Source organism: Leopardus geoffroyi, chromosome B4 (genome assembly GCF_018350155.1).
Source record: "Leopardus geoffroyi isolate Oge1 chromosome B4, O.geoffroyi_Oge1_pat1.0, whole genome shotgun sequence".
In the NCBI taxonomy this organism is placed as follows: domain Eukaryota; kingdom Metazoa; phylum Chordata; class Mammalia; order Carnivora; family Felidae; genus Leopardus; species Leopardus geoffroyi.
This window is the reverse complement of record NC_059341.1, coordinates 43,952,328-43,967,897: the sequence shown is the minus strand read 5'-3', so window position 1 is coordinate 43,967,897 and position 15,570 is coordinate 43,952,328. Positions and strand designations below refer to the sequence as shown.

The 15,570-nt window shown below is 39.8% G+C and overlaps 1 protein-coding gene across 3 annotated transcripts; it reads left to right on the top strand.

Annotated features, from left to right (window-relative positions):
* The first annotated feature begins 3,032 nt into the window (after positions 1 to 3,032).
* LOC123590905 (early activation antigen CD69-like) lies at positions 3,033 to 13,353 on the top strand. Of its 3 annotated transcripts, none has more exons than XM_045464536.1 (5): positions 3,033 to 3,191; positions 3,718 to 3,807; positions 9,311 to 9,498; positions 10,377 to 10,483; positions 13,176 to 13,353. In XM_045464536.1, exons 1-5 carry the CDS (start codon positions 3,116 to 3,118, stop codon positions 13,288 to 13,290), a joined length of 576 nt encoding a protein of 191 aa, XP_045320492.1. In that variant the 5' UTR covers positions 3,033 to 3,115; the 3' UTR covers positions 13,291 to 13,353. The 3 variants fall into 3 exon arrangements, with proteins under 3 accessions (XP_045320492.1, XP_045320494.1, XP_045320493.1); XM_045464538.1 differs by having other exon boundaries at positions 3,688 to 3,807; XM_045464537.1 differs by lacking the exon at positions 3,718 to 3,807.
* Positions 13,354 to 15,570: the final 2,217 nt, after the last annotated feature.

Below are 15,570 nucleotides of genomic sequence, written 5' to 3'. Positions count from 1 at the left end.
TTTTTTAATTTAAAAAAGCGTATTGAGGTATAGTGGGCATACAATATTATATTAGTTTCACGTATACAATAGATGGATTTGACAATTCTATAAATTATCCAGTGCTCACCACGACACGTGTAATTATCATCTGTCACCATATCATTATAATATTATTGACCATATTCCCTATGCTGTACTTTTCATCCCTGTGACTTATTTATTTTATAACTAGAAGTTTGTACCTTACCAACAGCAACCCCCTTCCCCTCCCCTCTGGTATCCCCACTTTATTATCTATATTTATGAGTCCATTCCTGCTTTTTTTTGTTTGTTTATGTGGTTTGTTTTTTGGGCTTTTTTTTTTTTTTTAGATTCCACATATAAGGAAAACGATACGGTATTTGTCTTTCTCCATCTGACTTCTTTAAAAAAATATTTTTAATGTTTATTTATTTTTGAGAGAGAGCAACAGAGTACGAGCAGGGGAGGGTCAGAGAGAGAGGGAGACACAGAATCTGAAGTAGGCTCCAGGCTCTGAGCTGTCAGCACAGAGCCCGACGCGGGGCTGGAACCCATGAACCATGAGGTCATGACTTGGGCCAAAGTTGGGCGTCTAACGGGCTGAGCCACCCAGGCACTCCTCTCCGTCTGACTTCTGTCATTCAGCATAATACTCTCTAGGTCCATCCATGTTGTCACAAATGGCAAAATTTCATTCTATTTTATGGCTGAGGAATATTCCATTGTGTATATGCTATATCTTCTTTATCCATTCATCTATCTATGGACCCTTCGGTTGATTCCATATCTTGGCTATTGTAAATAAAACTACAGTGAACATAGCACTGCACATATCTTTTCAAATTAGTATTTGCATTTTCTTTGCATAAATACCCAACAGTGGAGAGGCACCTGGGTGGCTCAGTCAGTTAAGCCCCTGACTTCGGCTCAGGTCATGATCTCACGACTTGCGGGTTCAAGCCCTGAGTCGGGCTCCGTGCTGACAGCTCAGAGCCTGAAGCCTGCTTCGGATTCTGTCTCCTTCTCTCTCTGCCCCTCCCTGGCTCACGCTCTGTCTCTAAATAAATAAATAAATAAATAAATAAATATTAAAATTTTTTTTAAAATGCCCAACAGTGGAACTACTGGACTGTATGATATTTCTATTTTTAATATTTTGAGGATCTTCCTTCCACACTGTTTTCCACACTAGCAACACGAATTTACATTCTTACCAACAGTTCACCAGAGTTCCTTTTTCTCTATGTCCTTATCAATACTTGCTATTTCTTGCTTTTTTTATACTAGCCATTCTGACAGGTGTAAGCTGATATCTTATTGTGGTTCCGATTTGCATTTTCTTGGTGATTAGTGACACCGGGCATCTTTTCATGTGTCTGTTGGCCATCCGGATGTCTTCTTCGGGAAAATGTCTATTCAGACCCTCTACCCGCTTTTAAAAATATGATTATTTGGGGGGTTTTGGTGTTAAGTTGTATGAGTTTTTCATAGGTTTTGGATATTAGCCCCTTATCAGATATATCACTTGCAACGATCTTCTCCCATTCAGTAGGTTGTCTTAGCATTTTGTTGAAGGTTTCCTGCGCTGTGCAAAAGCTTTTTAGTTTGATGTAGTCCCAATAGTTTATATGTGCTTTTGTTTCACTTGACTGAGTAGGCATATCCAGAAACATGTTGGTAAGTCTAACGTCCAAGAGATTACTGTTTACATTTTCTTTTAGGAGTTTTATGATTTTAGGTTTTACACTATGTCCTCAATCCATTTTGAGTTTATTTTTGTGTATAGTGTAAGAAAGTGGTCTGGTTTTATTTTCAAAGTACTCTTCAAGCGGGCGTTGGTGGTATAGTGGTGAGCATAGCTGCCTTCCAAAGTACTCTTCATAAGTTTTTAGGCTTTTTAAAAAAAAAAATGAAACAAAAGACTTGAATTCTCAATGTTTCTGATGTTTTTTTTAAAAAATTTTTTTGATTTTATTAAAAAAATTTTTTTTAATGTTTATTTATTTTTGAGAGAGACAGAGGCAGAATGCGAGTGGGTTAGGGGCAGAGAAAGAGGGAGACACAGAATCCGAAGCAGGCTCCAGGCTCCCAGCCGTCAGCACAGAGCCCGATGTGGGGTTCAAACTCACAGAGCTGTGAGATCATGACCTGAGCCGATGTCGGATGCTCAACCGACTGAGCCACCCAGGCGCCCCTTAAAATTTTTTTTAATGTTTATTTATTTTTGAGAGGAGAGAGAGACAGCGTTTGAGCGGGGGAGGGGCAGAGCGAGGGGGAGACACAGACTCTGAAGCAGGCTCCAGGCTCGAGCTGTCAGCACAGAGCCTGACGCCAGACTAGAACCCACGAACCACAAGATCATGACCTGAGCCAAAGTCGGATGCTTAACTGACTGAACCACCCAGGCGCCCCTCAGTGTTTCTGATGTTTTAAATACAGTGTTGTAAAAAAAAAAAAGCTTTATAGGTTTTATTTATTCCCTGTATGTTTTTGAGGGAGAGTAACAGAGTTTTCAATATTTCAAAAAAAAATTTTTTAATTGAGGAACAATCATAATTTCCCCCTTTGATTATCAGAGTAATATGGCTTGGTTTTTGCCTGTGTGTCATTTTTTATCATCCCATTCCACTGTGGAAAAGGAAGACTGCCTATACATGAAACTAATTTTCATTCAAGCACTAAAATTTATCGAATTGTTCCTAAGCAGTCCATAGGGGGAGCTGGAACTCAAAAACTGAAAAGAATCGGGGGGGGGGGGGGGGGAGGGGAAGTATTTGAAAAAAGTAGGAGGGATAGCAAAGCCACTTTGTGGCTAGGTTTCAGGCTGTCGGTCCACATGTTATAAAATTGTCTCAGATTTGAGATTTTAGGGTGACTATATAAAGCCGTCCAAAATGAAGGGAATCGCCCTCCCCCTGCCCAGCTGGGGGGGTTAGCAGGTGGGAGGGAAGGAGCCAATCAGAGACTGAGTTCTCAGAGTCGTCTCTGTGGTCCAGCCAATCCCAGGCTGTTGAGCCCTGGCCCCTGGGGTAAAGGTAGCGGTTGATGCCTGCCCGCAGGCCGTTACTTCCCCAGCCTCATAACAGAAGAGCCTTGTCCGTGAGCCTCGGAGATGGAGAGCAGTAGGGCTGAGCATAGCGATGGTACTGATGGGATGCAGGCCATGGAGCAGAAGGTCACGAGGCCAGGTAAGGGGCGCCACGGAGCTTGACCTTGGGTACAGGAACTGAGCTCTCCCATGATTAGCCTACCATCCCTTCTGGTTCCCAGCTTGCAGTCCGAGCAGTGTTTCCTTAATTGTCCATAACCTGGCCCTGAAATAAAAGCAGGCATCATTAATAAAGCAAAGGATTCAAAGAAACGGTGGATCCACCGCTCTGCACCCGATTTTTTCCTTCTTAGAAGAGGCAGAAATTCATTAAAAAGTCCCAGGATGAAGTTTGGTTTTCTATTCTGGAAGCGGGGCAAGAGCACTGAATCAGTAAAATAATGGTCAGAAATGGCGCCAAAAATGGCGCCAAGCACTGCTGAGACTTTTGCTGCTGAAAAGGTCCAGCTCTTAGTACCCTTTCTCATTCCCCCATTTTCCAGTTGCTGGGTTGTAAAGCACCTAGAGCAGGTAGAGAAAAAGACAAATCTCACGCGAGTTTTCTGTTTGTTTGCTTGTTGTTTCTTTTTCTCTAGAAGATAAACAATGATATGCATCTTCCTTAGGTATAGTAACAAAGAAAATGCTAGTCATATCAAGTATATGTGGAGGCATCGCTTTACTTCTGTGGGTAATGTTAGAATTTCCTAGAAAATGTAAGTAAACAATTTCTGCTAAAACTATGTTCATTGTATTATCATTGATTCAGTCTGGTACCAGGGACTACTAGCCTGTTTTTCTTCCCTGACATTGAACAATTGGAATCAGAAAGCATTCTCCTTGCCAGAGCATCTGATTGTTTTTCAAACCCAGTCATCTGCTTTGCCTTCTAGAATGTTCGTTGTCTTAATATCTATTGAACTTCAGGCACGGTGCTAGGTGATGATGTTACCAAGATGAAAAAAAAAAAAAAAAAAAGAGAAAGAAAGAAAGAAAGAAAGAAAGAAAGAAAGAAAGAAAAGAAAAGGTGGTGGGGGGGGGTGGTGGATTTTGGCCTGAAAGGAATTAATACTTGATGGAAGAAACAAGCATCTATGCCAATAGTAACTGTAAAATAATTGTTAAATACAAGTATGTGCAATGTGAAGAGGAAGAAAAAGAGATTATGAATCTGCACTCGGTAGGTAAGACGTTATGAAGGTAGGGGTATTTGCGCTGAAACTTAAGGTCAAGTAGGTATTTAGGAGGGAGTGCCTTCGATGAGAGAAAGAACACGAGTGTTAGAGAATCACACCAGGAATAACTGTGATAAGAGTTCAAAAAATTGGAGTGAGGACTGGCAGTCGTATCACGTTTTCGCTACTGCGTTAACTCTCTCCCATACATGATTATTTTATACTTTCTCTTTTCTCTCCAGACCTTTCATGCCTTTTTCTTCATCTTCACTCTCGAGTCTATGTTTTGCTTTTCGTTTTACCTCATCAGTTATAACAATTACTAGAAAACTCCCAAAGACTCCCATGACCACATCTACTTTTTTTTTTTCAACGTTTATTTATTTTTTGGGGGACAGAGAGAGACAGAGCATGAATGGGGGAGGGGCAGAGAGAGAGGGAGACACAGAATCGGAAACAGGCTCCACGCTCTGAGCCATCAGCCCAGAGCCTGACGCGGGGCTCGAACTCACGGACCGCGAGATCGTGACCTGGCTGAAGTCGGACGCTTAACCGACTGCGCCAACCAGGCGCCCCCACATCTACTTTTTTACCTCTATCCCTACCCATATACCCTAGATTCCTAGTACTGTAAATGGAGTATTCATGCCCCACACTAGATTCTATAGCCTCTCACGGATCGGTTATATTACTCGGGTAATATTCCCCTCTCTCCTACATTATAGTTTTTTCACACTCAACTGAAACGTCTCCATCAGCAATACATGATGGTGATATCTCTCTTACCTTGAAAATAAAATTCAGGGGCGCCTGGGTGGCTCAGTCGGTTAAGCGTCCGACTTCAGCTCAGGTCACGATCTCATGGTCCAGTCCGTGAGTTCAGGCCCTGCATCGCGCTCTGTGCTGACCGCTCAGAGCCTGGAGCCTGCTTCAGATTCTGTGTCTCCCTCTCTCTCTGACCCTCCCCCGTTCATGCTCTGTCTCTCTCTGTCTCAAAAATAAATAAATGTTAAAAAAAATTTTTTTTAATAAAAATAAAAATAAATTAAAAAAATAGAAAATAAAATTCATTAGCCCTTACTCCTTCTTTAGCTACCAATTTCCTTCTTTTTTTTTCTTCTGTTACAGCAACCACGTTGAATTTTTTGCTAATTTTTTTTCTAAATTCTATCTTCCCATTTTCTGTTAAACGTACTCTGGTCAGGTTCCACTTCCTTTTCTGTCTACTGAATTTGTCTTTCAAGTTCATTGGCAACTTCTGTGTTGCCGCAAGGTATGCTTTCTACCTAATTTACTGGCTTCTTCCAGCTTTACTTTGCTTATTCTTTCTTCTCTCCCTGACCTCTTAACTTTGGGGTGCCTTGGGACTCAGTCCCTGAGCAGGTCCCCTCTGTATCTACCCTTGCACCCTGGGCAATCTGAACCATGCTTACAACTCTAAATGTCATATAATTCTGATCGCCTCCAAATACACATCTCCAATCTGGGTTTCTTCACTGAATTTCAAATATTTCGATCCACCAACTTGACTGTCTAATACATTACCCAAGTCGAAGTCTTAGTCTGTCTCTCTCCCATAACCTCTTCTATCTGGGTCTTCCTTACCTCAGGAAATAGCAACTTGGTCTTTCCAATTTTCAAACCAAAAATCTTTTTTTTTTTCCAGTAAAATTTTTATTTATTTATTTATTTATTTATTTTTATTTTATTTTATTTTTTTAATATATGAAATTTATTGTCAAATTGGTTTCCATGCAACACCCAGTGCTCATCCCAAAAGATGCCCTCCTCAATACCGATCACCCACCCTTCCCTCCCTCCCACCCCCCATCAACCCTCAGTTTGTTCTCAGTTTTTAAGAGTCAAACCAAAAATCTTATAGCCATGTTTGACTCCTTTTTCCAATCCACTAGCCTCCAAAATAATCGGCAAAGTCTTCCTGGTCTTTCAAAATATAACTAGTATCTGAGTCCTTTTCCCCACTTCTACTGTTACTACCGCGTACCTTGCCAGCATCCTCCTTTCTAAATGTTCTTCCCTCTCCCACCCTTTCCCTCTGAGAGCAAAGTTATCCACTGAAAATGTGATAGGGACCACAGACGACATTTATATTTTAGAAGCCCCACTAAGAAAGTCAAAAACAAATGAAAATTGGTTTAATTGCATTTTGTATTTAACCCAGTGTGAAAACTGAAATAATATGGGGTCATTTGTGTCAAGGTGTTTTAAAAGGCATCCAGGAGGTCATTAAGGAGGCGGGCCTTATGCACGTCCTCCTGAACAGCTGAACTGGGCCAAACCCCAAATAGTCCAAGGACTCCACCAGAACACCTGCGATGTGCTACAGTAATGGACTTTTGTTCAGTGACAAACCACCTGTGCTTAGCCAAGATTAATTTTTAGCTACCAGCACCAATTAAAATTCTTCGTAAGCAATATATGCTCTCGGGGCGCCTAGTTTGTCATAAAATATATCAGAGTGAAGGCGATTAGGATTATTGGTGGAAAGACTTGCAATTTTAACGCTGTAGTCAGGATAAGATTCAACCAGAGGTTAATATTTACTAAAAGTTTGAACCAACTGAGCTAGTGAGGAATATGCACATATAGGGGGAGATTTTCCCAAGCAAAGAGGAAAAAGAAAAAAAAAACAAAACAGTACAAAGGACCAAGGTGAAGTGCCTGGCTTGTTAATAAAAGGGTGCGGGTGCTTGAAGGTGCCCGGATGGCTCAGTCGGTTGAGCGTCCGGCTTCGGCTCGGGTCACGATCTCACAGTTTGTGGGTTCGAGCCACGCATCGGGCTCTGTGCTGACGGCTCAGAGCCTGGAGCCTGTTTTGGATTCTGTGTCTCCCTCTCTCTCTCTCTCTCTCTGCCCTCCCCAGCTAGCACTCTTTCTCAAAAACAAATAAACATTAAAAAGTTAAAAAATTAAAAAAAAAGAGAGAGTGAGGATGCTTGTACAACTGAAGACGACTGAGTGAAGAGGCAAGTAAGTAGCAGGGGATGAGATCACAAAGGTAATTGGGTGACTGAACCCAACAGAGCCTGGAGGCCATCTGCAAGAATGTGGCATTACTCCAACTGAATGAAAAACCAATGCAGCATTTTAAAGAGATCTGATTTGTTTTTTAAAAAAATGTGTTTAAAATATATTGTAGAAGCGTACTGAGCAGTACGGTGGCCACTAGCTACACGTGGCTATCAATCATTTGAAATGTGGCCCGTCCAATTCCAAATGTCCCAGAAGCATAAAATACACACGGAATATCAACAACGGACTACAACAATTTTTTAAATATCATGAATGATTAATCTATTGATACGTGGTGAGGTGATAATATACTGACCATACAGTTGTTAACCTGAATTTTTCAGGAGGCAATAATCAAGCAAAAGCATTGTTGTGGAATCAAAGAGTTGCAATTCAGGGTACACAGACTTGAGTACAATCCAAAATAGCATCCCACTTGGGAACAAAAGTCAGGGGTTCTTTAAGATGAGAGAGCAATGTTTTTTGCTTTTTTTTTTTAATATTTTATTTTATTTTATTTTATTTTATTTTATTTTATTTTTGAAGGAGAGAGAGAGAGCACGAGCAGGGGAGGAGCAGAGAGAGGGAGACACAGAATCCAAAGCAGGCTCCAGGCTCTGAGCCGTCAGCACAGAGCCCGATGCGGGGCTCGAGCCCACAAACTGTGAGATCCTGACCCGAGCCAAAGCTGGATGCTTAACCAACTGAGCCATCCGGGCACCTTCAAGCATCCTCACCCTTTTATTAACAAGCCAGGCACTTCACCTTGGTCCTTTGTACTGTTTTTTTCTTTTTTTTCTTTTTCCTCTTTGCTTGGGAAAATCTCCCCCTATATGTGCATATTCCTCACTAGCTCAGTTGGTTCAAACTTTTAGTAAATATTAACCAATGGTTGAATCCTATCCTGACTACAGCGTTAAAATTGCAAGTCTTTCCACCAATAATCCTAATCTCCTTCACTCTGATATATTTTATGATAAACTATATAATTCAGTAGACATGCAAGTCCCATAAAGCAAGGATTTTCTTTTTTGCATGTACACTGTTGTATTCCTAGAGCTACAAAAATATCTGCCACATGATAGAAACTCAACTGATAGTTGTCGAATGAATGAATGAGTGAATGAATGACAAAACTTGGTTTTCTGGTGACCCAGGTTCTGAACCAAACACTTGAGTTTTGCACAAGCTTTTTATTTCAACACCAAACTTTAACATCATTTTGAGCTTGATACTTTCCGTTAATTTTGGTGACCTGATTTTTCCACTTGGTTTTTATACCGGGGCTCATATGAATAGTCCTACACTGCTGTTTTCTTTCCCATTTGAAGATTCTCTCATTCATAGGCCTGACTATATACCCGTCATATATTTCAGATGTGAAGAGGTGTCCTTTTGGTGAGGCTTCTGTTTCTCAGGGCTATACCTTAACAAGTAACCTCATCTATCTAGTTGCAGCAAGTTGGAAAGTAAAAAGTGGATGGTAGAAAGCTCGTAAAATCCTGATCTTTATTTCCCTGCATTCTTTTGTGCTTAAGAACAAAGGAACACCTCCAACTCCTGTGGGAATGTTGTTCTTGAAAGACAGTCAAGTTTCAACTAAGTCAGCAATAGGAAACCACCCCTCTGATGCTATGGATATAGACAATTGGTTTATTTACAGTGGAAAGGAAGTGGATAAATAGGAAAGAAATGGATGAATAGAGAAAATGCCAGTAGTATAAAAAATGGGAGGAAACTGGCTAAAGATTAGTTTCTGGATGTTTATGTGTCTATTATTGCTAATCTTAAATTATACATACACCTTCGTTCTTCAATGCCGGTTTCTTTCATTCTATGTTCTTGATCTTTTCTTTTTTTGAGCTGAGGTTTGAAGTTAAATCGTTTGAATTGAATATGGAAGTAAAATACATTTTCGCAATCTGAAATATATCTTTTACCCTAAATGTGAGACTCTTCCTTTGTCCTATACTTTCTTCATTTTTTTTTTCTACCATTGTGTTAATTTTAGTTAAAAAGCCAAAGATACTTAATGACAATACATGCTCTGAGGATGAAACTATATGTCCACAAGACTGGAACCAAATCAGTAATAATTGCTTCTTTCAATCTGAACGTGAAAAAACTTGGATAGAGGGTCAAGAAAACTGCATAGCCTATCATGGATCTCTGGCCATATTCAACTCCAAGAATGAAGTGGTTAGATTTCTCTTTCACAATACAAATCTCATTTAATTTATTGACTAGCTATTATATGACAAGTATACTTCAAGGGTGTGATAGATCAGTCAACAAAACAAAGACTTTTGCCTTTATGGAGCTTAGATTCCAAAGGAAGCGACAGGGAATAAAACATAATCGTAATAAATATATTAAATTACATAGTATTTTAGAAGGTAGTAAATTTTTATATACATATACATGATTTATGGATATGATATATATGAATATGATATGATATATGGTATGATATGATATAGATATATAGATATAGATATAGATATATAGATAGATACATAAGCAATATTATGAGTGTCCTAGGTGGATAGGCTGCAAGTAAGATAGTCTTATTTCATTGAGATGATGGCACTGAGCAAAACTGTAGTTAAGAGAGTTGGTTAGAGGAATATCTGGGGGATAAGCTTCCCAAGAAGAAGAAACATCTGGAGCATGGACCTTAAGGTAGCTGTATGCCTGGAATATTCAAGGACCAGAAAAAACAAAACAAAACAAAACAGCCAATGTGCCTAGCATGAGGGAGTGAGTGAGGACTGTGGATGATTAGGGTCTTGGAGGCTATTGTAAATACTTTGATCTTCCTCCAAGTAAAATTAGGGAGATATTGCAGAACTATGAACAAAAGTGAGACATGATCTGACTTGAGTTTTAAAAGAATCATTTGCTTTGCTGTGATGAGCTAATGAGTGGCAAATACAAAAGCAGAGTGCCATGCTACAAGGCTATTGGGATAACCCTAGCAAGAGGATAATGGGTCCGAAGAAGGACTATAGCATTAGAGGTAATGAGAATGAGAAAATTAGGAGAGATCCATTATAACACCCTGTATTTCATAAAAGGAAATGTTGATGCCCCATCTGGGAACTTCTTCCTATTGGATTGGACTGAAAAAACTCAATGCAAGCACACCCTGGATGTGGGTAAATGGAGATGCATTCGGCAATTGGTAAGCCTTCATGGCATTTATTATTGAATGTGTTAAGTATAGTAAGGATTCTGAGTCTATAATCAGCTACCCCTATAGTTGCCTCCACATTATGTCCCCAAAGACTGTCAATATATGGATGCCATATTCAGACAAATATACAGTCTTTAGTCGGGGTTTGGCATTAAATATCAACATCTACTTCTATAAAGTAAGGTGGACTATATATACGACATGTGTACCCCAAGTATTGTTTTTATCCTAGACTAGAGAAAAATCAAACTAGTTTGATCCTTGACTATTTCCTCTTGGGGTTTTGCCTTTGTTTGTTGGGGGTCTGTCATTGATAGGGGAGTCTGAGAAAGTATACTCAAGCTTACACTTACCACACACACTAGTGGCCTGAAATGGAAGGGAATGAGTGAGAAAGAGAAAATGTACGCTCTAATTTTTTTTTTTTATTTAAAAAAATCTTTTTAATGTTTATTTATTTTTGAGAGAGAGAGACAGAGAGAGACAGAGTATGAGCCAGGGAGGGGCAGAGAGAGAGGGAGACACAGAATCCGAAGCAGGCTCCAGGCTCTGCGCTGTCAGCACAGAGCCCGACATGGGGCTCGAACCCACGAACTGTGAGACCATGACCTGAGCCAAAGTCGGACGCTTAACCGACTGAGCCTTGCAGGTACCCCAATGTATGCTCTATTTTTAAATAATAGACCTTTGTTTAAAATTCTTGAACTTCTCGGGGCACCTGGGTGGCTCAGTCGGTTAAGTGGCCGACTTCGGCTCAGGTCATGATCTCACGGTCTGTGAGTTCGAGCCCTGCGTCGGGCTCCGTGCTGACAGCTCAGAGCCTGGAGCCTGTTTCGGATTCTGTGTCTCCCTCTCTCTGACCCTCCCCCGTTCATGCTCTGTCTCTCTCTGTCTCAAAAATAAACAAATAAATAAAATTCTTGAACTTCTCTATGTTCCTTAGCTTGAAGAACTGATTGTACCTCTTGAGTCTATTTTTGCTTTTGAAACACTTAAGACATTTTCCAACTCAGAGAGGAGAAAGGAATAGAATATTGAGTTCCGCATGGAGGGAACTTCTAGCTACAGTTTATTTAGCACCTAGTTAAATAGGTACTGTACTAGTTTTATGACATACTGTGCTAGATATGATAAGAGGCATATGACATGATAAAGAAAACAGCAGGACTTTCTAAATACAGAGGAACTTCTCCTGTTATCATTGTATTTATATCCAATTTGGGGTGAAAATACCCACACAATGATTTGAGGATAAAAATATAGCCAACTTTGAAAAATGTAAGAAAAGGTAGGATATAAATGCAACTTTCTGACTTTCAAATCTAATACTTATTTTCTGGAGAGAAAATATTGGCAGTTTAACATGATATTATATATTATATATAGTCCCATTAAAAAAAAAAAAAAAGGTGAGGAAGGAGTAAAAATAGAAGTTGGTTAAAGATGGTGTATTAGGGATGCCTTGGTGGCTCAGTTGGTTGAGCGTCTGAGTTCAACTCAGGTCATGATCTCACGGTCCGTGAGTTCGAGCCCCGCGTCGGGCTCTGTGCTGACAGCTCAGAGCCTGGAGCCTGTTTCGGATTCTGTGTCTCCCTCTCTCTGCCCCTTCCCTGCTCTGTCTCTCTGTCTCTCAAAAATGAATAAACGTCAAAAAAAAAAAAAAAAAAGAAATTAGGAGAATTTACACCAGTCTTACAAAGTTCCTCAAAAATGAAGGGCTAAAAGCATTTCAGTTGCCATATACCCAGGTATTTATCCTAACAACATTCTCTTTTTCTTTTTTCTCATTCTGAGTTTTCAATTTCGTATGTTTTATGTGACCTAAGATAAGAACTTAGAAAACCCTTTCTAGATATTTTATTTATGATTATTTACATCTGTCATAGTCCATCAAGTGAAGAATCCTTATTTCACTATTACTACGGTCATGGCTTCAAAAAATGGATCAGGGAACGCTTATTTCGGCCTTCAGTGTTTTAAATGTGTGCAGGGGAATTCAATAAAATATCAGTCACACTCTCCCTGTATGTGATCTTTAAAAGCCTGAATATATTTATTTACTTATTCTTATTTCAGTGTATAAAAAGAAGAATTTAACCCTTCACAAAGTGATTTTCCATGTCTACTACATTATAAAACAGCATAAAGTTCCAAGATTCTTTGTTGTTATTGCAGTAAAGTTGCCTGGTGTTCGTTTCTTCCCACCCTCCCATCCTGGGGAGAAGTTTGGAGGTTGAAATAGAGAGAAGCAGCTCCTTTCATCCCTCTATTCCTTTTGCATTGCGCATTTTGGTTTGGTCTTTCTTTCTTTCTTTCTTTCTTTCTTTCTTTCTTTCTTTCTTTCTTTTTTAGTGTTTATTCATTTTTGAGGATGGAAATCTGTTCGAGAAAACAGAGAGATACAGAGGGCAAGCAGGGGATAGCAGAGAGAAAGGGAGACACAGAATCGGAAGCAGGCTCTGGGCTCCGGGCTGTCAGCACAGAGCCCGACACGGGGCTCAAACCCATGAACCGTGAGATCGTGACCTGAGCTGAGGTTGGACGCTTAACCAACTGAGCCACCCAGGCACCTCTACATTGCACATTTTGAAACATAATCAGCAAAGTTACATATTTTAGGCTGTGCCCAGTTAGTTTTCATGAGGTTCGGTAAATAATTAATCTCCTCATTTTGTTCCAGGTTCAATATTGAAGGAAGTGGAACGTGTGCCTTCATGCTTCACAAGAGAATAAGCAGTGCCAATTGTGATAACACAATGAAATATATATGTGGCAGAGAACCCCGTTGTCCTTAGACAAAGGGTTCCCCAGAATACAGCGAATAAAGTAATGAAAGACAAACTTTTTTATTCATTGTACATTCATGTATATACGTTTTTCTTCTTATCAGACATATGTTTTAAGTTGCTTGGTGAAGTTTTCAATGACTTCTCTTCATTTAAATGGTAATTTAAGAAGTCAAGAAACTACGCTGAGGTTTTACATGACGCTGCTAAGCCACATAAGCTGGTGTGTCTAAGCCTATGGGTACGATGGTGGTCGTGTTCATAACTGATTCAACAGCACGCCTCAGGGGAACAGATTGGAGGGTAAAGAGAAGGCAGTGAAAGATTCCTCTACTCCTCTGAACTTAACTACATCTGCCTACAAGAGATAAGACATGAAGCATGGAGTGAGCATTGGGTGTTCCACTCAGCCTCCAGTGGTATGTTAACGCATTTAGAATTCGGAGAGAAGGCCACGGGAGAGGTGTTCAGAGATTAATTAGGGTTTCTGACTTTGCATCACCGTCAAAGACCAAATCCCCTGAAAATGAATTTACACTGAGCCATGTACACTTTTTCACGGTTTCCTAGATCTTTATTCAGATTACCGAGCTGAAGAATTGTATCACACGGATTTGTTGTCGCTGAAACCACGGAAGGAATCAGGCTTTGGGATGTGGGTTGTGGTGAGCAAAACATGAATATTTAGAGAGCAGAATGTGAGGGAAGATGCCCTTGTGACTTGAAGAAATCATGGAAATCTATCTTTCACAAATCTATGGGATTTAGAGCCCAGATCATACGTATTTTTTAAAGTTTATTTTTGAAAGACAGTGCAAGGGTCGGGGGGAGGTGCAGGAGAGAGGGAGAGAGAATCCCAAGCAGACTCCTAACTGTCAACACAGAGCCCACCATGGGGCTTGAACCCATGAAACCGTGAGATTGTAACCTGAGCTCAAACTGAGAGTCAGACGCTTAACTCAGTGAGCCACCCAGGTGCCCCTAGATCCCAGATCATATTTAAATAGGAATCTGAGGGGCAGAGGGAGAGGGCCAACATTCTAGTTTTCATTATAAATCTGTGCACATCTTACTATTTTAGTCTATATTTTCTTTCCTTTTACATTTACAAACGCAATGAGTGATGAAATATTCTCAGAAGAAATTTTCTCAAATTTTTCTTAAACAAATGAGCAAATGAAAGCTTAGATTATTTGTAGGTTTTGTTAAACTACTCAATTGCCTCTGTCAGGCTTGGAGGAGAAAAAGAAACAGTAATTGCAAAGCAAAATGTGAGGTGCTTTAATGTATGTGTGTGCAAGGTTGAAAGGGAGCATGTACGGGGAGAAAAGTTGTTCAAGTTCACTGAATGTCTACCATGGCCTTTCTGTGTCCAGTATACTTTATGCCATCTCATTTAATAGCCTTCCAAGCAAAATGAGGAAAGTATGTGTTTCCACAAGACCTATAAAGGAAGCCAATGAAGGGAGCTCGTGTAACTTTCCAGTAGCCAAAACAACTAGCAAATTCTGGACCCAAGATTAGAATCAGGTCTTCATGATGCCAAAAATGGCTCTTTCCAAAAGTCCAGAAGGCATGGACCAACCATGCTGAAGGTATTCAAGCCTCCAGCGTGATTAAATAAAACTGAGGAGATGTCTGCTAGTGTCTGTAGATAAGGTTCTCAATCTTACAGGAATGAACACAGGAATGGCTCTGCACAGAGAGCTGAGACAGGCACACATTTTGGTTGTCATAATTGGGCAAATTTATATAACAAATCCAGAGAAACATACTGACTCTAACCAGTAAGTGGATCAGTGCTCCAACCAGTGAATGACTTCAAGGTATAAATTTTTAAAAACATAATACAGCTTCATACACAAAATCTTCGAGGAATATATAGTTCTATTTTAGTTCATACATATGCTATAATTCATAAGTAGGTTTTAAAGTGATACACGTACCAGAATGTGTGTATGTGTGTGTGTGTGTGTGTGTGTGTGTGTGTGTATGGATGGGTAGATAGAAATAGATGATAGATAGATAGATAGATAGATAGATAGATAATAGATGGATAGATAGATAGATAATGGATAGATAGAAATAGATGATAAATGATAAAGAGAGAAAGAAAGAAAGAAAAGAAAGGGGAAGGAAGAGAAAGAAGGAAAGAAGAAAAAGAAAGAAAAGAAAGAAAGAGAAAGAGAAAGAAAGGAAGAAAGAAAGAAAGAAAGAAAGAAAGAAAGAAGAAAGAAAGAGAAAGAAAGAAAGAAAGAGAAAGAAAGAAAAAGAGAAAGAAAGAAAGAA